General features: G+C 36.0%; 1 protein-coding gene across 1 annotated transcript; it reads left to right on the top strand.

Annotated features, from left to right (window-relative positions):
* Positions 1-1,338: 1,338 nt before the first annotated feature.
* On the top strand, positions 1,339-23,318 carry LOC140151075 (V-type proton ATPase subunit H-like). The gene is made up of 11 exons (XM_072173275.1): positions 1,339-1,524; positions 6,352-6,541; positions 9,530-9,643; positions 10,029-10,231; positions 14,390-14,497; positions 15,706-15,790; positions 16,055-16,233; positions 16,820-16,945; positions 18,819-18,920; positions 19,674-19,787; positions 20,236-23,318. The coding sequence occupies exons 1-11, from the start codon at positions 1,373-1,375 to the stop codon at positions 20,273-20,275; spliced, it is 1,413 nt and encodes a 470-aa protein (XP_072029376.1). The 5' UTR covers positions 1,339-1,372; the 3' UTR covers positions 20,276-23,318.
* Positions 23,319-23,950: the final 632 nt, after the last annotated feature.

The raw sequence follows: 23,950 nt of genomic DNA on the forward strand, positions 1-23,950 counted from the left end.
CATAACTTTTGTTTAATACCAGTGTCGTGTTTTATTATTTTTTGAGAAAAATACAAAAATAGTCAGTCAAATTTAGATTCAAGGGGTGTAGTAACACCTTAAGTAGTCCTAAAACAGATTGGGCCACTAGTGTCTTTGTGTAGCAAAAGTGACTGAATTGAATTGATATTTAAAAAATGTTTGCCAAAAAATATTTTACAATAACATTATTTTTGAAAACATTTAAAAATATTGTTGCAGTGTGTTTCCATATAAAACCTTTAGGCCTATAATAACCCTACATTTTAATTTGTTATTAAAACATTTTTATCTAGGCCTGTTATATCAAAACCCAAAATATAGGCCTAACATGTTTAAAACGTTTTAAAAACGTTTTTGTGTTTGCTGGGTAGGGCCTACAGTTACCGTAAAATGGGGTAACTTTTGGCACTTTTCAGAGTTTTTAAACCACTGCTTCCAAACAAAACCCATTACATTTCTAATTATCTCTTTTTTTTAATGACATTAGGGTTCCCTTCTACACCTTGAAGTTGAAAAAGATTTTTTAATAATTTTGTAAGGGTGCCCTAGGGGTTAAAGATAGCCTGACCAAAGTTACCCCTCATTTGTGGCAACTTTGGTCAGAGTATTACATTCATGAAGAAGATAAGAAGAAGAAAAAAAAAAAAAGATTTTCGCTGTATATGGCAAGTTGTTATTTTTTGTGACATTTGACCCCTTGCAAAATTAATCAAGCACACATCCTTGCTCACAAATATCGATTTTTATTTTTTCTGAAAAAAATGTAAAAAAATGCTCATTTTTGGTCAAAAATCCCGATTTTTTCGTAAATTTCGAGGAAATTGGACATGAGCGACTATTATTTCTTCCAAATATATTTCTTAACAAATTGATACCAATTATGACTAAAAACAATATTGCTGTTCGAAAATATGACCATTTAAAAAAATATATTTGACCGACCAAAGTTACCCCGCTGACCGAAGTTTTTTCCATTTGAAAGAACCTTATTTTTCCATTTCTTGAACAGCAGTAGTGCATTTTCCATAAGAACTGGACTGGGACCTACCAAATTGCTCATTTGACCAAGAGGGCGCTAAAGAGTACGTCACATGATTGAAAAATAAGTTTGTTCTTCTTTCTATACGTTACAAGTAAGTGTGCATCAAGTTGCAAATAATCATTAAAATGTGACAAAATTACCTCTTTATTCACATATATGCAATAAATATACTAAGTTTTGCTTGACATAGCTCTTATTTGTTAATATTTTTCTCAAATTATTTCAAAAAGTTATAGCTTTTTGAAACGTATGATAACAAGTTCATAGTGTTATTCTTTTCATCGAAGGTGTCTATCTACTTCTGTACAAATGACTTCTTTATACGAGAAACTCGAAGATGATGTTGATGAAGGTCCTCGCCTTCCCACGGGAACTGGCACGGATGCAACACCCCTCAATTTGTTCGAAAAAGAAGCAACAGAAGTGAGAAATCATCGCGTAAATTGGCAGTCTTATGTGCAGTAAGTTTTGAACCCTGTCGAATTCGGCAGGCATGTCTGATCATGTCATTATCAATAGCGTTGCATGTTTGGTTTTATAGCTCGAGATAGTGATACCCTATCTAAAACGGATTTACATTTACTAATTTACATTATCTTGCTGTAGACCGAATAATCAGTCCTTATACAAAATTCACTTGCTGAATATTATAACATTTGCTGAGGAGAACGCCCTCAAAAAATGGAATGTACTTTACTATACTAGTAAACAAAGATTCTCTGCAAAAATCAAGACTTTAGGTGCTGTAGTTTTGTCAAAATCTGTGATTTTGAATAAACCGATGGAACCGTTGTTTTATTATTTATTACGATAGAAATATTAGTCAAATGCGTATAATAATAATGTGTTGTTCGTTCACCATGTTCACTGTATTACGTACACGGCTTGCTGGACACACACACACGCTAGAGGATCGTACTGTATCACCGCCGGAGTAAACATGCATTGGCGCTATTACTTAGCCTTAGTAAATTCCAATTTTCTTTGCTTTACTTCACCTTTTCGGCTCAAAATTAAAAGGGGACATATCCCCAGGGGGGTCACTCCCATTATGGCCTGTACACCATCCGCGATAATCAACTTTTGAAAAGCCCCCTAAACAAGGATTTAACCCTTGGCTAAAATGACACCCTAAACAGGGATTTCATTCCTAACATCAAATTTCATACCCTGAATTTCATTTCCGCGTATTTAGAAATTGCAATTTTGCTACTACCCTTTTTCTTTTTTTTCATGTTTTTGACACCCTAACGCGTTACGCGATCGCGCCTAAAAAACGACCCTTTTTACGCGTTTTCATTATCGCGGATGGTGTACAGGCCACAATGGGAGTGACCCCCCCAGGACATATCTGACAGTAAAAGCTAACATTTTATGGAAAATAAATACGGTACTAATCTATTTTTAAAGAAATGTTATAATATGTGACCGCCCACGGCGAATGAGCCGTAAATTCCTCCCCGGTCAATTTTGTTTTATTTCGTGTTTAAAAATAAACATCATAAACTTAAAAATGGTATATCATTTGACTTCAAACGATATCCAGAAGCGGAGTTATGGTTAGTTAAACTTTGCTCCTTCAACAAAATTATAGCTTTTTTCGTTTCTATGTGTGTCTCTTTTTCCACATTGCTGGCAATAAATATCAAACAGTCATAATTGGCTGTCATTTCAAATCATCCCCAAGTCAACGAGGTTTAAGAAGGTTCGCTCATTGTTAATTGTTGGTTATGCATACCTATACAAATAACCCACCACTTGAAAAGGATTTAGCAAAAGCAAACAAAGACCAGAGCTATTAAAAGTTCTATAGCCATCTAAGGTAGAAGCTTATTATCCACTTCAATAATAGGATTATTGATTGGTGTTGTGACTATCAAAATAAGACAGATGTCGCGCCAGCTTAAGTGACCGATGAATACGACCTTCGTACACATTTTACACCATAACTCAGAATACAATTTAGGGAATTTACGGCTCGTTTGTGCTGCCGGGTCACATATCGTCGCCAGAGTGCTACACTATCGTAAGTGACATTTTTGGCCAAAATGAGATTTTGACGAATTATGGAAGGCCATATAAAAGCGCACATTTTAAACTAGGTTTTAAGTTTCAAAATTGCTTAATTATTTTTTAATTAATAAAATAAAATATCGTAAGTGCAATGCAATTTTAATTAATGCATGCAAGACTATCGTATGTGCCACTTACGATAGTCTTGCACGCTACTTTTGTTTTTCATTTGCTGCAAGACCATCGTATGTGCCACATACGCTACTTTATTGGGCCTAAACAACAAACTCACGGAATGCTACACCATCGTAAGTGCAAAACAGTCTCTAACACATCACTGGCTGTGACGCTGGCGGCTGTATGCGTTGTCACCATGCTGGCTAAGTTCATAGCTCCCATGACTGGTAATAGAGACGATAAATCCGTGTTTTTAGTTTTAGATTCAGTAATAAATCTTGAGAGATAACATTACGGCAAAAGGTGTCTTGCTATTGTAAATATTATGTGCCAAAATAAATTAACACTTGTTAGGAAACATAAAATGACAAAATATTGGATATTTGAGCCGATATTACGCATATCCTAATTTAGCAATGCATGCTACACTATCCTATGTGGCACATACGATAGTGTTGCACTCTACACTTATTTCTATTTGAGTGCAACACTATCGTATGTGGCACATACGATAGTGTTGCTCTCTACACTCATTTCTATTTGAGTGTAACACTATCGTATGTGGCACTTACGACATCTAAATCAGTAAATAATTCATCGATTTATTAACTTTAACACGATTTATATAGTTTATATTATTAAAATCAAATTGCTTTACATTCCCATGTCATTTTATGGCTACTTGGAAACAAATGGCTACGCTAAACACAAAAATGCTCCTCCTGTAAAACTGTCCAAACTGCACTTACGATAGTGTAGCACTCTGCCGACGATATGGCTTTAATCTGTATCGGTAGGTATGTGATCATTCCTTTAATACCTGAGCATGCGCAATATTCAGCCTCTCTCAGCGGCGATTCTCTTGGTCGGGCTAACGTCACAAAGGGGAAATAGCCTTGTAAAACCACTGTACGCATGTGCAGTTCCCCTTTCTCGAGCTGGTTGCTATGTGCACGCTTGTGCAAAGGGGACGAAGGGGACAATGTTCCCGGATGTCCGACCGAGTGAATCCTGACTTTTAGACCACCCGAGCTGTATAAGGTTGAAAAGGCTATTAGGCTAATTTATCAAATTAAACTTTCTTTAAAAGGTAACTTGTTTTCAACTGTACAAACATACCTTTTCTTTTATTTCGTCGAACAAGCTTTATTTTGTTCCAAAATTAATGTTTTTATAGCTATTTTTGACGTAAAAGAGCTTGATGCAAAACCGGTGATACCAGCTCCGGAGCTTTCGTGTAATACGAGCGCATGATGTATGCGCGTTTAGATGGTAATTGATGCCAGCGAATCTTGCATTTTCAAGCGCGTTTGACATTTATTTACTGCGTGATGCAATTCTGCATTTATTCAAGATGGCGAAATTCTCAAAAAATGCGATGTATTTTTCCGAGAAAATTGACATATTTCTCAAATTTTCCGCAATTTTTTACTCATCTGATCATCTTTTCATGTGACGCAAGTGATGCTAATTTATAAAGCTATACTTTTACGATTATTTTAAAACTATTTTTCGAGACAAAAACTCCCTAGAAAGATGGTCATTTTCACTTGTTTTCAAAAAGTTATTTTGACCTTGGTTTTTACCCCACAAACACCAAACTGGCTCATGGTATGGTGTCCATCAAATGAGAATGAGACTTTTGTATCAACCAAAATTATATAATTATTTCCGCATTGTCCCTGGTTGTTCATGAAAACAAGATCAAGATTTGTGATTGAATGAAAGGACATTTCAAAGGTGAAGGCGCAAGAAATTTGATTTTTTTTGTGTGCACATTTCCAGTGCATATATTCAGAAGCTTGAAGTACCGGTATTGCAAAAGAGATAGGTAATAAGCTACATGTATTACGTATAGTACAGAGGTGTAAGTCTTCGGAAATTCCCGAATTCGGAAATGTATAAAATGAAAAAAATTCCAGAAATGTTTTTTTTTACATTTCTGGGATTGGATGATGATAATTCGTCATAAAAAAGCTTGGCACGCATGTTTTTCAGGGAGTGGATCGTTACCTCGCTTACACCTCTGATAGTAGGGATGTCCACTGTCAATACATTTGCTGCTAGAAGGGTTTCCCATTTACTGTGTGTGTGCGCACTCACCCATGTATTGTCTATGCCCAATTTCTAAAGACCTAAAACAGGCTGTTTCAAGAAATTCCTGATTCCACCAGAAAACATTAACCAAACTCTTTCCTGATTGGTCAGTAGGACCTTCCTTTTCAAGGGATCAAGTTTTTTTAAAGAAATATTTTATGAGATGAGAACTACAACAGGTTGAAGTTACAGTGTATATGGAAAAGTAACTTAAAGCACATTAAATATCATTTTAAAGCAGATTGGAACAAAAATGTTTTTAAATGATTAAAAAAAATATTAAGTGATACACAACAATGAATGTCCATAGGGAGATTGTTCCAAAGTTTTGGTGCACATGAAGAGAACGCTCTATCAGGGTCTTAGCTAGAAATTGAGAGTCGCCCGTCATTAGAATAAAATTGCCTGTCAAGAGTTCAAATATGTGTTGATATGGCCTTGGTTCTACAAATTGGGTCTACTGAAAAGGTCAATTAGCTTCTCAAAACATACAATTTATAATATAGCATCTGTCAAAGGCATTAATTTTGCCCGTCCCAGGAGCAAACTCCCCATCTAAAATGACGGCCAGACGGGTGGCTAGCTAAGACCCTGCGCTCTATCACCATACGAGGAAAAAGTTTTTTGTGTTGAAAGAAGAAGTCCGTGTTGGCACATACGACGTAAAAAGTTGGTTTATATAAGAATGCAAGTCCATGTAGGGATTTCCATGTGAGCAGAAGAATTTTGAATTGAATCCATTGACGAATGGGTAACCAGTGAAGCTGTATGAGAGTAGGGGTTATGTGATCAAATTTACAAGTCTTTGAGAGTACACAAGCAGCTGCGTTTTGTGTTCGCATGTGAACTCAATCATAACTGCAATTCCTGAAGTGAAAATGAAATGTACATACAATCAATAAGAAACTAATACTGTACCTTAATTAACTTTAAGTTATAAATTTTATCAGTTTTCCAACTCTAAAAAAGTTATCACACATCATATTTGTTTCTTGCCACAGAGGTCAGATGATATCCCAAGAAGACTTCATCTTCATCAGGGACTATGATAATGCGCAGACTGAGAGACGAGATCAACTCATCCAGACTCTGGGCCCTACTTGTGCTAAGACCTTCATCAGACTCATGGGAAGGATTGCTAAGGAGATGACAGTGAGGTACATCCTCACTACTATTGATGACATGCTTAAGGTATGTGTTAGAATGAAAATGAAATCAAGGCAAAAGTATGACTTTTGTCAGTTTATTTCAAATTTTACGTCAAATAATGCATACATGTACGAGGGGGTATCCAAAAGTTTTTGAAATCACCCAGAAGTGAAAGAGCTATATCGATGAAATTTTGTCAGTGTAATCACTGGTCCTTATGTACATTATGGTCCAAAAATTATCTCATAAGTATGTTTACTTTCTTTACAGGTGGCGCTAGATGGGCGAATAAATTTTCCTGATATGATCCTCCACTTTCTTGAATTTCTTCACTGTGGCCGCATCATCCGTAAGTGATGGACGTCCACTTCTTGGCTTATCTGTGAGGGACATGTGGCCAGTTTGGAAAGTCCTTTTTCAAAAAGCAACAGTGCCACATGATGGGCAATCATCACCGTACATGTAGATAGCTTTCATTTCATCATAGATTTTCTGAGCATTGTATTCCTAACCCTTCAAATGCAGGAACTTAATCACGCTGCGTGCCTCAATTTTCACCATCTTGCAGGTTATGCGCCTACTGCCCATCTAGCGCCACCTTTAACGAAAGTAAACATACTTATGAGACCATTTTTGGACCATAATGTACATACAAGGACCAGTGATTACACTGACAAAATGTCATCGATATAGCTCCTTCACTTCTGGGTGATGTCAAAAACTTTTGGATACTCCCTCGTATATTGAGGTTCAAATGTGTTCCTAGGCTGTGAACTTTCGCATTGATGTTTCTATATGATCATGCACATATTCCCAAAGAATAATTTGCATGGTTAAAAATTAAAGTATGCGAGTTTTCAATACTGAAATTTCTGTTTTAAATTAACAAATATTTCTGTTTTAAATTAACAAATATTTTTTTTTTTATATGAAAGGCTTAGGCCAAGATAGTTTCCTTGTCCTCCACAACGTTTATTGAAAAAATTGATGCAGGAACGGACAATTATAAATGTGATAACAAGTTTACATTACCATAATGATTTTATTCTTAATAAAATGTTGTTGGCCAAATTCAGCTTTTAAATGAAATTTAGACACAGAAAAATTTATGAAAAAAAAACATTAAAATTATAGACTAAAAAGTTAAAAAAATTTTTTTCTAAGGGCCGACCCTGATTTTGGCCAATTTTGGGTTGGTCAGTGGAGGACAAGCAAAAATGTTTTTTTTTGTCTTAATGTCTTATCTCAAAATTGAAACTGAATAACATCCTGAGGATGTTATTCAGTTTCAATTTGAGTCCAGGGTTGTAGCTACGCCGGGCGCTGCCGGGCAGGGCCGCCTGGCACCGGCACCAAAAAAAAAATAAAATTTTTTTTTTTTTTTTTTTTTTTTTTAATTTTTTTTTTTTAATTTTTTTTTTTTTAATAAATGATTTTTTCATCATAAGAGGAGCAAAAAAAATTTTTTTAGGGGTGATACCCTTAAGCGGGCCCCTGGACCCCGGCCGTAAGTGCGAGAGCTCCACGCGCTACGCGCGCTCGGCTTCGCAATAATTTGCCACCTGGCATAGAAATTGGTCTAGCTACAACCTTGACATCCTCTATGTACTACAGTATTCATGCATTGAAGATAAGCTCAAGGACAACTGCATACACTCAAACAGTTGACTTCTGATAATATTATGTAGAACAGTGTTTCAAGTGGGTAGTGGTATTAGTGCAGATTTTATTTCCGACATCACCATGTCATCGGAATATGATGGTGATGATACCTTTGTTGTTGTCAAGACTGGGAATGTTATTCCTTACCCTGTGATACAGCCTTTCCCTATGAACTTTGCTTTGCTTTGCAAGGATCTGGTAAGTAAGAAACTAAAAAGGGAAACTATATAATGTATCGTATATACTGTCATGCTGGTGTGAATTAAAGGTGAAGGTGTATGTCCATGATTAATTAAGGAAATTATGCACATGCTATCATGTGGTTGAGTTAGATGTGTTCCAGCAACATTGCTGTTGCAAAATACTATGGATTTTTGTCTCTTGGTATGTATGGATTGATGTTTTTATTGGTGACTCAGTGGCTACAATTGTTAAATTTTCGTCAATTCAGTTTTGGTTTAACCCTAACGTCCCATTTGCTTTTTGGCGAGGGGGAAGGAAAGAAGGAGGAAAGAAAGAAAAGAAGAGAAAACTTTTTTCTCAGGTGCGGTTTTGAACCCCTGACCGTTTGGGTGCCATGCCCGTGCACTGGCCTACCTTGCCACGGGGGAGCAGCTTGTCCGGCCAAGCTTTCCGTCCCCATATGACTGTTCGCATGATGACGCAATAGCATCACACGGGATACCTGCTTGTGCCTACGCTTTCTGAATTGAGGTTTTTTTTATGTTTAGTAAGGTTAGGGTTAAGGTAAACATATACAGTGTAGGAAGAAAATTAAGGTGTTATTATCCCTAACATCCCAGTTGCTTTTTGGCAAGGGGGAAGGAAAGAAGGAGGAAAGAAAGAAAGAAGAAGAAGAGAAAACTTTTTTTCTCATGTGCGGTTTTGAACCCCCCGACCCTTTGGGTGCCACGCCCGTGCACTGGCCTACTTTGCCACGGGAGAGCAGCTTGCCCTGCCAAGCTTTCCATCTCCATATGACTGTTCGCATGATCACGCAATAGCATAGGTGTAGCGATCCACCGCAGCAACATCAAATGGAGGAGTCTGGCCCAATCGTTTCGAAAGAGAGATTGGTACTCTGGCCTGTGAAAGCAGGTTCATCTCCTTTATGTTTTCAGTCTTCAATACCTTGAACATTATATAATGTACAGTGGGATATGTCTTACACGCTAAAATATGACAAATATTTTTGTTACATTTTAGTTCTTGGATGTAGAAATACAGTACTAAAATATGCTTGCTAAATTAAGAATGTGTATATGTCAAGCATTTTTTCAAAATGTGATGCACTCAACAGCCGTTTGTTTACTATGTGATCACTAATTTATGTGATGGTTGGATTAATTGTAATTTTTATCTTCTAAGGAAAATCCTGAGCGTGTAGTGATCTTTGTTGAGCATGCTAAGAAGACTAAGACATCACCATGGACACCATTCCTGAATATGCTGAACAGGCAGGACAAGTTTACCATCAATCAGGTTTGACAAAGATTCTAGCATTTCTATTTTAGAACTAAAATCAAACAATACTTCTAGGGTACATATACATTGTAGGTCTGCAATAGGCTGTTCTGATATTATATACATGCATACTTATAATGTATGTGTATAAAAATTTAATATAATCCAAGTGAGGGTAAAAGCACCCAAATTTGATAGCTGAGGTTTAAATTTGCAGCATATTATTAGAGCATTATATTAAAAAAACAGTTAATGTGGATTTTATTAAGTAAAACTTATCCCAAGACATTGTCCCTGTGCAGGTGCGATCTTCAAATTATAAGACTGTTAGTGTACACTCTAAAGCATTATCAGTGGGCTCTAGATTTGTAAAAATATCACATTTTGTTGTTATTTGTTATAGGCCAGTCGTATCATAGCTAAGCTAGCCTGCTATGGAAAGGAGCGTATGGGTGCAGCAGATCTTAAGTTTTACTTCACTTGGCTGAAGCAACAGCTTACTGCTCCTGCTAATCAGTTTGTACAGACAGTAGCAGAGTCTCTCCAACAAATGCTCAGGCTAAATGAGTATAGAGTGGCTTTTATGGAGAACGAAGGAATGAGCACGTAAGTATTTGTCTGTATTGCGTATTTGACCTGCTCACACAAAATGAGCGAAATGTCGCCAGGCCACTAGACAGTCCTGTACAATGATTTTATATAGTCGATAATATATATCGAGTAGAGCTCATGGAGGCAGCCATTAGCAGACCACCCATTGTCAGATGGCTGGATGATTTTCAGCTGCACACACAAATGAATAGGAGAAATTTGAAAAATGAATCATGACTTTTTGATAAACCGCTTATGGCAAAAATTCTGAGCACTGGGGGATTCTAAATTTCACATACAATGCACAAAACAATATTTGTAAAATCTTTGTCGAGAGATAAAAAAGTTATCGAGAGAATTTTCTGTAATATTGTTTTAAATTCGCACAAAATACAATTTTCTAAGCAGAAAAATGGCCACAGTTCCTATCTTGCCATTGAAAACTACAGGAAGGTCACCCGCAGAGCTTCAAGCCACATGCCAGACATCCTGGCGTCAACTGCAAATGGCTGCGCCCATGTGATGTAAGTCGATAATATATTATCGACTTTATAAAATCATTGTACAGGCCTGCTAGAAGATACTGTCCATTAAAAAGGGGATTTCTGGAGGAAATATTGATTTTGAAAACCGAAGCAAGGAGTAACCCTAACATGGTTGATATATGCTTTTAAATAAAGCTTATAAGGAATTCATATCTGGAATATCTCAGAAACATATTCTGTCAATTTATGCTCATTTTGTGAAAGCAGGTCACCTACAATACTGTTTTTTTCCTGCCAAAATAGCGGGTGGGAGTATGTTTAATTTATGTACATGTACAAAAGCATATACAAAAGCATTTTGTTATCAGGCAAATATTTCGATATACCATTTTTCACCCTGATCTAGCAGTCACGTTAACGTATTGAAGCAGCCGTTTCGCTTGTGCATCTATGCAGCATTTTTAAGCACGTACACCAGCGCTTTGAGCAAATGCTAGCGATTGAGTATATGCCCAATGTAATGCGCACTGACGTCACTTCCACCTTGGGGTGAAAATGGTATAAATAATTGAAAGTTGGGCGCAGTGCTGTTTTTGTCTCGCCTGAACTTTGTTCAGGATGGGACTTAGTAATCACTATTTCTGTCTGTCCGTGTGTGTGGATGTGTGTGTGGATGTATGTATGTGTGTCCGTCCGGAGCTGTATCTGGGGAACCGTAAGACTTACGGCGACGCTACTTGGTGGGAGGAAGGGTATCCAAGTTTGCTCCGTAACCAGTATGTTTTCGTGAAAAATATGCAAATTAACATAGCTAATTTGCATAATTTATGCAAAAATCAGCGCAAATTTATAGTGGATTTTGTGGACAGACTATCTCAAGATCCGTCGGGCGATGGTAAGCGAAACCTGGTGGCAGCTATGATACACATCTGCTGATCACCTGATTAGTTTTTCAATGAAAAGTATGCGCATTTAGTTGTTAATTTGCATAATTTATGCATAGCGATTCTACAAATATGGTTGGAAATCTGAAGAAATCCGCCTTGTGGAGCTGTATCTGGGGGATTCGTAAGAACCCTAAGCCCTATGATGATGAAACGTGGTAGGGGGTAGTATGACCAGAGGATCTCAACCCGATTCGATTTTCAGCGCAAAATATGGTAATTAAGTACCTAATTTGCATAATTTATGCATAAAATGCAAAAACCTATTTTCTCAGAGACTAGGGGTGCATACGTTCTTCAAACTTGGTGGGTGGGTGCATCTTCACCCCAGACAGAACAAGTTTGTGTTGGTTAGTCGTCAAGGTCACCCAAGGTCATCCAGGGGTCATCTGAGGTCAAATGACTAAAAACTGTCATATGGGCACGAAGCGTGGTGGGTGCGGTCAACATAATGTGGTAGGGGGTAGTATGACCAGAGGATGCACGCTAGTACCCCCCCCCCCCATGTGGCCCCTCCCACACACTCAAAGTTGAGGGGGGGGTCAAAAATTTAATGAAATATTGTTTTTATATTGCGCATTACGTATATCAATTTCGGTCGTGTAGGCCAAGTTATTAGGCCAAGTTATTAGGCCAAAAAAAGACTTTGAAGAATGTCTCTCATGTACAAAAGTATAGGAAACTGAATAATTAAAACCACCTTTTTAGGGTGAAGGAAGCATTTTTCAAAAAATGTCTAAAACAGGTTCCCTAAGCCCTATGATGATGAAACGTGGTAGGGGGTAGTATGACCAGAGGATCTCAACCCAATTCGATTTTCAGCGCAAAATATGGTAATTAAGTACCTAATTTGCATAATTTATGCATAAAATGCAAAAACCTATTTTCTCGGAGACTAGGGGTCGCACGTTCTTCAAACTTGGTGGGTGGGTGCATTTTCACCCCAGACAGAACAAGTTTGTATTGGTTAGTGTGTCAAGGTCACCCAAGGTCATCCAGGGGTCAACTGAGGTCAAATGACTAAAAACTGTTGTATGGGCACGAAACTTGGTGGGTACGGTCAACATAATGTGGTAGGGGGTAGTATGACCAGAGGATGCACACTAGTACCCCCCCATGTGGCCCCTCCCACACACTCAAAGTTGAGAGGGGGTCAAAAATTTAATGAAATATTGTTTTTATATTGCGCATTACATATATCAATTTCGGTCGTGTAGGGCAAGTTATTAGATCAAAAAAAGACTTTGAAGAATGTCTCTCATGTACAAAAGTATAGGAAACTGAATAATTAAAACCACCTTTTTAGGGTGAAGGAAGCATTTTTTCAAAACAATGTCTAAAACAGGTTTTATGTCAAAAATGGTCTCTTTTGGGGTGCTACATCGAGTCAAATGTTCACAAGATTATTTCAGGGTCATCCGAGGTCACCCAGGGTTCATCTAAGGTCAAATTACTAAAACTGTCGTATGGGCATGAAACTGGTGGGTACAATCAACATTTAGAGTCAAATGTTCGGAAGATTATTTCGGGTCATCTGAGGTCACCAGGGGTCATCTGAGGTCAAATTACTAAAACTGTCGTATGGGCATGAAACTTGGTGGGTACAGTCAACATTTCGAGTACAATTTTAGGAAGGTTATTTCGGGTTCATCCGAGGTCACCCAAGGGTCATGTGAGGTCAAATTACTAAAAACTGGTATATGGGCATGAAACTTGGTGGGTACAGTCAACATTTAGAGTCAAATTTTCGGAAGGTAATTTCGGGGTCATCCAAGGTCACACAGGGGTCATCTGAGGTCACATTACTAAAACTGTCATATGGGCATGAAACTTGGTGGGTACAGTCAACATTTAGAGTCAAAGTTTCGGAAGGTAATTTGGGGTCATCCAAGGTCACACAGGGGTCATCTGAGGTCACATTACTAAAAACTGTCATATGGGCATGAAACTTGGTGGGTACAGTCAACATTTAGAGTCAAAGTTTCGGAAGGTAATTTAGGGGTCATCCAAGGTCACCCATGGGTCATCTGAGGTCAAATTACTAAAAACTGTCGTGTGGCCAGCCGAGACCCACCAAAATTTAGGGATCAAAGGTCAAATTCCAATATTGGTCCAAGCAAGCTCAAATTGAACAGGCAAATCGCCATGGGTTGTTGCAGGTTCATTTACTTCTACCAAAAGTAATCGTAAAAGCAGGCGATCGCGAAAGCAGGCGAGACTCGTGGTTCGAGAACCGCCTTGTTTAAAAGAAATTTCACAATTTTACACCTTGCCCTTTGAAAGCCATGATCTACATGTAGGCACATTTTGGAGTACAACTTGTACTGCAAAATATAATATTTTTGGGCTGATTTTGATTCATATAGGCCTACATGTGGATATACATGCACACCTTTTCCTTCAGTAGGGATATCTCTTCCAGATATGCAATTAAAAATTTCATGCAGGTTGCAAAATGATATCTGTAGACCTACATTGTATGAATACATGTATGTTGTAGTGCTTAATAGATCTCTAGACTGAGGGAGGAATGAGAGGGGAGAGAGAATTCAATCACATGAATGCAGATGTGCAAGTGGCTACCTGACTTCATGAAAATAAGGAGAAAACATGTACTTAGTAACAGATGTTTGGGGTTAATATTGGGTCAATATGAATGTGTGTACCAATAATGTTCAATGAAGATATACAATGTGTTTGCTTGTATTTATATTTTTGTTCTGTTTCTGATATTTCTCTTGTAGCATACTTTCCGTGCTGTCAGGTAAAGTAGGATTTCAGATACAATATCAGCTGATATTCTGTGTATGGATGCTGTCTTTCAATCCAAGGCTCTGTGCTCAGATCAACAAGTAAGATCATTTTCCTATCTGTATTTGCATAATTATATACTTTATTTTGTAAATAATTTCAGGATGAATTTGCATAAAAACCAAAAGAAGCTTAAAGAAAACACTCATATTATAAGAGAGTGGCATTCCCGATATACCGTAAGGCCAAAAAAAAAAAAATTGTTTGTTTGTCCTCCACAGCTTTGAAAGAGGACGTGCGGGCGGGCGGATTTAAAAAAAAAAAAATTTTTGTTGGATTTGGCGTATTCCTGGACCTAGCTAGAGCTAAATGCTACAATCATTCATGGTGACTTAAAAAGACCAACATTTTGTTTCTTTAATATGCAGTTAAAGTTATAATTTTGAAGTCACTAAAAATAATAGACTATGACATGAACACAAGTTATAACTTTGCATATTGAAGACACAAACTGTTTTTGGGGGGCTTTTTCACTTTCAACCATGAAAGATCTTAGTATTTTAGCTCTAGCTAGATCCAGAGATACTCCAAATATGAAAAAAAAAAATTGAATTTTACTTATTTTTATTTAAAAAAACAAACAAAAATTTTGAAAAAAAAAATATTGGTCAGGCCTTAATCTGAGGAGCGGGCGGTGGAGGACAAACAAACAACTTTTTTGGGGGGCCTAACCACCTGCCTATGGTCCCATACCGGATAATAATTGCACCCCCTAAACTTGGAAAGGTCATAAATTGGGAAAATGTCAGATTAATATCCCATGGTAAGTTTTTTAAACCTCATTGCCTCAACATAAACATCATTTAAGTCATGGAATTTAATGCCGGACAAATGCAGATTTGTTTATCGTGTATGCATACGACACTAGGTATAAATTAAGGAACTGTGTATAAAGCATACTTGTGTTTAGCAAAGGTAGTAGGTCATAATAACCAATTAAAAATGTCATAGGTTTAAGAAAAACAAGAGGTACCCTGTACTGGGTACCGATTTGTAATTTTGTATCCCGATTTTCAATTTCTATGATCTGGATTACATGCGATCATAATCCTAGCCCCCTTCTAGATTTTTTTTCAGTGGGACTATAACTGATTACAGTAATCAAATGAAGTTTTCAAATTTGAATGAGTATTGATATCTGCTTGTTAAAGTATGCATATTTGCTTATTTAATATAAATTTGATGGTTTTAATTTGAGAGGTTTTAGATGACAAACTTAATTCTTAATGTCTTTGTTATTTTTTAATAGGTACAACATCATTCCAGTAATGGCAGATATCTTGAGTGAATCTGTTAAAGAAAAGGTCACTAGAATTATATTAGCAGTATTCAGGGTAAGCAATATAAGTTATATAACTTGATTTGGTATATAAAAAAAATCATGTTAATACATGTAAAATTTGTAAGTGAATGTCTGTGTAGACTCACTGCCCAGATAGATACATATTATGTTGATAGTTGGTGAATATGTGTGATCCTAAGCACCGTTTAGGAATTGAAAAAAAAAGAAGATTTTCCTACCAATGTTTGTACCTGTAGAAAATTTTGTGTCAGCCACTGTTCAGGGTGTATTAATATGCTTGGTTTTTGCTATTCAGAATTTGATAGAGAAACCCAGTGAGAGGGAGGTAGTACAAGAGAATGCACTGGCCATGATACAGTGCAAAGTGATGAAGCAACTAGAAGTATTGGAAGGTCAGAAGATTGAAGATGAAGACATCACTGAGGACATCGAATACCTCTCTACGAAACTGGTGGATAGCATGCAAGACCTTAGGTATGTGAAGGTAGATCTTTTCAACTCATGTAAAATGTTTAGAGCAGATGTAAGTGCTGCAATATCTTCAATACATTTAGTTCTATACCATTTTTCATCCTGATGTGGCAGTGACATGAGTGCATATTACATTGGGTGCAGCTTAAAATTGCTTGTGTTTGTGCATGCACACCCACATGCTTAAAGATGCTGCATAAACAGCTGCCTGAACGTGTTGATGTCACTGCCACATGGTGAAAAATGGTATAGTTGATGCATTAAAGTGTTGCATTTTGTGCTGCTAAAATGTGTGATAGGTGATGATGGTGCACATTGCAGAGCGTGATGCGGAATTTCCAAAATGTGGACCATTCCAAAAAAATTGCTTTTACATGAAAAAGTGAACTTTACTTCCCTAAAAATGTCTACTTTTAGAAGTTCAATGTGAGAAGGTGGACCCATTGAGACATTTTTATCATGAGTGTTTTTTATTTGGAGGGGGATGCAGCCATACAGGACATGTGGAAATTATATTGTAGGTGATAGAGAAATCTGAAAAATTGTATTTGAGCAATTTGTTTCTATTGTACTCTTGTCTTACCCGCAGTTCATTTGATGAGTATTCCTCAGAAGTCAAGTCAGGTCGACTGGAGTGGAGTCCTGTTCACAAGAGTGAGAAATTCTGGAGGGAAAACTGTATGAGACTAAATGAGAAGAGCTATGAATTACTCAAGTAAGTACCTGTATATACATGTAGCTGCAGTCAGAATAGAAATAGTTTCACAATACTGAATGGCTGTGATATGAGATATTTACAAGGAATACAAAAATATTGCCCAAAGACTAGTGCAACAGGGGCGTACTGGGACAAATGCGCAAAAGTTTGCAATTTTAATGCTTTCCATGTTAATACAAAAATACGGAATTTGCATCGTTTCACACAACTACTTGCATGGCTGTGATTATTAGAGAGTTTGTGAAATGAAGTTTGAAAATTGACTGTGGAACAGCAACTTCATTGATTGGTTTTCTTGCTCAATCTTTCTTTGAACATGTTGGTTTCTGTACCAACAGTGTCTTGTCCATGTAACTAGGGACTTGTGTGTATCAGTGGGCTATCATAAAAAGGGTATGTTAAAGCGACTGCAACAAAAATCCTCCCTTTTGTTTGCTCAAGAGGTTTGTTGTAAACACTTAAATACAAAAGGCGCTTCATTTGAATAAACATGAATGACTTCTCTAGGTGATGATCTATGCAATGGGAATTATGGTATGAGCTTATGCTAATATTATTCTTAAAGATGTTTCAATTAAAGCCTTAATGTACGATCTTTTTAAATTGTTCTTTTTTTCTTCCAAAATGATAAAATAGTTAATATGCAATCATTATGAAAGTTGCAAAGAATAAACATCATAAAACTCTATCACTCGAAATATCTCGCACTTTTTGGATTAGGACGGCAAGTGCGGCCTCAGAGTTGGTCTCCTACGCAGCCAGTTGAGCGTAACCAAACTGGCTTCGTAGGAGACTACGATTTGCGATCGTTCCGACATATTATCATAATCTGAAAAATTATGATATGTCGGACCAACAGAAAATCATCCCGTTTTACTACAAATAGAGCGAATTCGTTTTTTGAAAAAAATAAAGGTATATTCTGAAAAAAGATCGTACATTAATGCTTTAAATATTCTTGTGATGGGCCTATATTATTTGATAAAAAATGCTCAATTATTCCATTAAACGTTAATTCATATTTCAATTTTTTTCAATGGGTATATAGATTCCCTCTCTTTTGCGCCCTCTCACCTCCACCTCCCCATACCCCACTCATTCTCTCTACTATTTTGAGTTGTTTTTTGTATCTACCAATATAATTTAGTAAATTCCAAAAATAAGGTAGTTTGGCATGTTTATGCTTAAACGTTTGTGTAAGAATAGGCCTACTCTTTTATCATGTTTAATATTGAATAATTTGGTTCACATTCAATATCCATAGGCCCTACTGCATAACTTATGCTTGATGAGTGTTTTTATAGCGGTGACACATGTTAGAGGCTTTAATGGCAGAGTGGTTTTGAATACATAATCGTCTAGACGTTCCAGTTTGTGCTTTTGAATTGCATTTTGCAAACTCTATTGTCAAGGTCGCCCTTGAAAAAAAAATCACATCAAATCACTACCATACATAATTTTAACATTTCATATTCTCAAAAGTAAATTAGAATAAACAAACTATATATAGTAGAAAGAAAATATTAGATCAAACTTAAGACTGACAGAATTTTATTCAATACAAATAACGAGTTTTCATAATGGGACCGAGTTGGAAAATGGATGAAGACACACATTAAACTTTGGACTTTTAACATTTTAAACATTTTTTTTTGTAGATATATGTATGCAGAGTAGGGTTCTTCACCTGTATAGACCTGCATCCCTGTATTGTGTTAAGGTGTGTCAGTGACTTTTTAACACCATAATGATCTCCTGTGTAATTGCGTTATTGCGCTTTAAGTACACGAATACTACGTGTAAATTGTGATCACTGTAAAATATGGTTATGTTGTCTATTTCAGAACTGTATCACTTTGTTTTTCTACAGAATTCTGACCAAACTTTTGGAGACATCTCGAGATCCGTTGGTGCTGTGTGTCAGTGCACATGACATTGGAGAGTATGTCAGACATTATCCTAGAGGAAAGAAGTAAGTCATATTTCATGAGGTTTTGTGAGATTTTTCGACTTGAGGAGCTGCAACTGAAATTGTACCCTTTCACTATACAGAAATAACTTCATGGAAGGGCAATTGTCATGTCTGAAAGAACACTGCCATTGTAAACTTTCATTTTTGGGTATTTTCAACCCGAATCAAACATGACCAAATAGTTGATGCAATTGCATAGTAAGAAAGCTTTCATATATATTTATTTTTACATATAACACCCTGTATTATTCTTGCTATTGTATCCATCGTTTTCTATTATTTGAACCATGATGTATGATACATACAAAGATGTTTCTATGGTTGATTTTGGGGTGGTTCAAAACATGTGGCATGAGACTACCCAGGAAAAGGACATGTGACTTCATGTGGTGACTTTCAAAACAGTGGGCCATTTAAAAAAATATTATGAACCCCTGTACTATTGTGCTGATTAATCGTATCTGAGCATATCCATGAAATATTAATGTACATGCATATGTAAAATGATTTTTACCACATATTTGAATCGAATTTAAATCTTTGCAGCAAATTTGAGCTTTTACTGATGTGATATTGTTGATCTGTAGGCCTATATGCTAAACACCCAGGAAGCTGGATACATGAGTACTTTAATTCTATGTTTTAATTTATTATTAGTATTAATTATTATTAGTAGTAGTAGTGTTAATTACTATCATTATTATAAGTATTAATTTATTATTATAATTACTGTTATTATTACGACTATTTCAGTATTGTTGAACAGCTCGGAGGCAAACAACTAGTTATGCAATACATGACACATGAAGATCCCAATGTTAGATATGAAGCTCTACTAGCTGTACAGAAACTTATGGTGCATAATTGGTAAGTAGGTCTTGGTAACAACTAGTCATACATGACACATGAAAATCCCAATAATTGCTGAACAATATTCGGGATTTTGCATCTGCGCACTGAAGTCCCAACGTAAATTCCCATAAGCGGGTGGCAGTAGTGGCCCATTACACAATGCACAACTAGCATAGGTGCTGCGCCCAGCTGCATGAACACCATCCTGTATTAATACACAATGTTTAGAGTTTCAATTTTTGCCAATTATAAGCCGAACAAACTATAGATATAAAGCACTATTAGTTGTACTGAGATTTATGTTGCATAATTGATAAGTAGGTCTTTGAAACAACTAGTTATGCAATATATGACACATGAAGCACTATAGCTGGAGACTAAATTTCTCTCAATATTTTAAAAGCTCTGCTCGACCAATACATGTAAACATACTATTGATTTCATTGTTTATTTGTTCTTTCAGGGAATACCTAGGCAAACAACTCCAGCAAGACGCCAACTGATCTACATCCAAATTACCATGCAAATCATTCCATCGTAAGAAACTGGTAGCTGGGAAAGTAATACTATCTATATCTATATATATCTGTCTCTTTATGTATTCCAAATATCCATGTGATAAACTGTTATTTTAACTCCCATTCTGATATTGAAGGTTTGTTATTTTCAAGGTTCATTAATCTGAAGTTACATTATTCATGTTATTCTGAACATGTGTATTTCTTTTATCAGTATCGAGATACAAAATATCACAATAATAAACCTTGACAATAACCAACAAGTAGACCCTGTTCTTAGGGTTTTCTGAAATACATTGTATGTAACCCAATCAATCAGGTAAAATCAGGTAAAAAGGTAGAGTCTCTGATTACATGGGAAAATGATGTCAGGGGTAATAGTATTGATCAATGATCATGCAATATTGTAATTGGTCATGCTGAGTTAGATCTTGGGATGGTACATGTACCTAATTGAATTGGATGAGTGCAGGGAGTGTAGCTGCAGCTTCAGTGTATGACAAGGGTCTGAAAAAACGTAATTTTACAGTTGTACAGGCTATATCAAAATGATTGGTACCCATCAGTTTTGATGTATATTGACAAGTCTGCCTCTTCCCAATGCAACATTGGATACTCCTGAAATGTCCAGAATGACCTTTTGTACAATAAGCCTACAAATGACTTCGATTTTATGTTGAATTTCATGTGTCAGAAGACTCATCCATTAGCAATGAAAACTAATGGGTACCAATCATATTGATACAGCTTGTATTATTTTTGTTTGTCAATATTACTTATTTCATTAAATTTGCATCTGAGCATAATTGCATGAGCAAGGTCACATCTATCTGTAGGATTGATTGTATTATGTGGCATGATTTCTAAATTTATCTCATAAAATCAATTATGTGCATTATTTCCTCCCACCACACTGTGAGTATGTGTGAAATGCCAAGTTCATGCTGTAAAGTTTCCCTCAAGAATTGGTAAATTGGTATCTGATTTACTTGAGATAAAGTATATATTAATGTTGCAAATGTATGGATGTTAATATTGTTTAACATGGTGATGTGTTATTAAAACCAGTACTAATCAAATTTTTATATTGTTCAGTTCAAGTGCTATTCAGTGATTTGTGGTAAAATATTTTTTTAATCTAATTTCTCCCACAATTAATTTCTAGCACCATCAAACAACTCATGCTTATTTAACCCTATGGGCAATACTGGTTGATTTATCAGCGTCTTTGATTGGTTACAAAGAGGACTATCATGTATTGAACCAATCAAAGGCACTGTACGAAAGACAGTAGTACCCACTACCCATGGGTTAATCAAAAATTGACTTGACTTGTGGATTTTGCAGAAAACCCCATTGAAATTGAGCAACCAGTTCCAAAGAGATGAGCAAATAATTAAAGAGTTTCCAAAACAAGAGGAAACAAAAGGAAATATTCCCTTTGTTTGGCTATATCTCAAAATCATAATTTCCGAGTTCCGACTGATTTTGCTTGATCGCATCACATATGTCAAATGTTGTCTTTGTTACAAGATAGATTGTTTCATGGTTGCCATTTGTATTATTTATTATCAAAAACAAGGGGAACCATGAATTTAAGGTGTACCTGTCAGCCAGATCACTGAATGGCACTTTATCCTAAAGGAGCAAGGGGAAAAGTACATGACCGTACTGTACTTTGTGGTGAAAAATTTTACAACATTGGTTCACTTCAGAATTAAAATGGATGGTCACTTTTGAACCACTTTTAACACATTCTTGTTGGAACAAATTTTATTTATATATCTTACATGTTTATTTAGTTAGCATGAAACAGAAACACTAGGAAAAGAATACATATAGTATGTGTATGTAAAGTGCAATCCTATCAAATGCTTTAATAATATCTGTTAGGACTTTAGTACCAATATTGTTGACATAGCAAATTTATTGTGTAAACTATTCCTTTGTAATGATAGATACATACATTGTTACAATTTACAAGCAGAAATTGTTGGAATTGTTTAGCAACATACGATTTGAGCAAAAGCATGATGTAAACTGTGATTTGGAGTATTAGTTAAAGGGTATGATTTGGTACAATGTATTAGAAGATTAGAATATACATTTGATTTTGTACAACATATAGAAGATTAGAATATGCATTTTACATGCCAGTAAGTATAGTCCCACCTTCAAGTTCAAGGCAAAGTTCAGAAAATTTTAATTCCCCGAGTAGTCCCATGCTAAAATATTGACTTTTGTTTCAAAATTCACCAGCTTTTTTGTTGAAAAACTCAAAATTTTCAAACATAAATTTATTCAACTGTTTGGAAAGGGCTGAACATTACTTTGTCCAAGCCTTTATGACAGGAATTTTCTTCCCCTGTCCCCCTGTCTTGAATGTTAGTGAATTTGAGATTTAAGCCAAAATAGTCCTAATCACTTGCAGCAGGTAAATTGTTAAAAGCCTATGGGTTATTTATTGCAGTTATACTGGTAGTACATTTGTAGTGGTTTGAACTCTAAACAATGCAAATTTGGGTCATGTTTTACATATCTTCTGCTTTCCCACTTCAGCTGTTCCTTGTGTAAAGTCCCACCCCCTAATTCCTGAACAATTTTAGGTCAAAAATTGGTGGGACTATACTTGGGTCAGTACGGTATTAGATATTCTAATGGGTAGTCAATAATGCAATTTAATATAAATAACTTTAAAATAACTGTAATTTCTGTATTGCCAACTCATGATTTTATTCTTTTCCTTATTGGATTTGGTTAACTTTCATTTTGCCATTTCAGGGAATATATGGGCAGATAAATGCCCACAGTATCATGTATGTAATTTTCAAACAGTTATAGAATGTCGTGCATGTAAAACATTTCCCCCTTTACATTAAGTTGTGGTTGTTTATAGATGTATATTATATTAACACATTTAACGGTTTTATTTTTTGGAAATGAATTGCTGCAGGACAGTGGACTTGCCATGGTCAATTAAAAACATTACAAAAATTCAACCAAACTTTATTTGTTTACAGTATTTCCTTATTACTTGTATTTCTCATATATGTTTTTCTTCAATGGACTTTCCCCGTATTTAATTGTGAGATTCTTGAGGACTTGATCAAGCAGTGACCAAACTTTTTCAATGAGATTATGATCCATTTTGGGTGTGATAAGTAGAACAAAAAATATTATTTTGGTGTACATAGATTACAAGTAGGCCAATATAAGTTTTTAAATTCTCAAAACGTGTAACTGTGTTTGGACCCACCATCTAATTGGTGACATGATCTTGATAATCACTGGTGAAATTTGAGTTGTACATTTCAATTTTGCCGAATTTATGGCTAGCCATATCAAAAGAATGCACATGTTTTTACTTCTAATATGCAAACTGTGGAGGAACTCAAAACTTGGAATCGGACTGTGTTGGAGGTGAGTGCACCATATGAAAAAAATCAGTACACTCACCTTTGTTTAAAAAATAGGTGAAATGCAAAGATACTCGAAACATTCTCATCATTCTCATACATTTTGTACTATGTTTGCGATCATGGTATCATTAAGTAATGAAATTTCATAAAATATCTGCTTTTGTTTCTCCTTTTGATATGATTGCACACATCTGACTTGCTTGGAATCATTAAACAAATGTTGCTATTATATTACATGTAC

The sequence above is a fragment of the Amphiura filiformis genome, chromosome 4, assembly GCF_039555335.1.
Source record: "Amphiura filiformis chromosome 4, Afil_fr2py, whole genome shotgun sequence".
NCBI lineage: Eukaryota > Metazoa > Echinodermata > Ophiuroidea > Amphilepidida > Amphiuridae > Amphiura > Amphiura filiformis.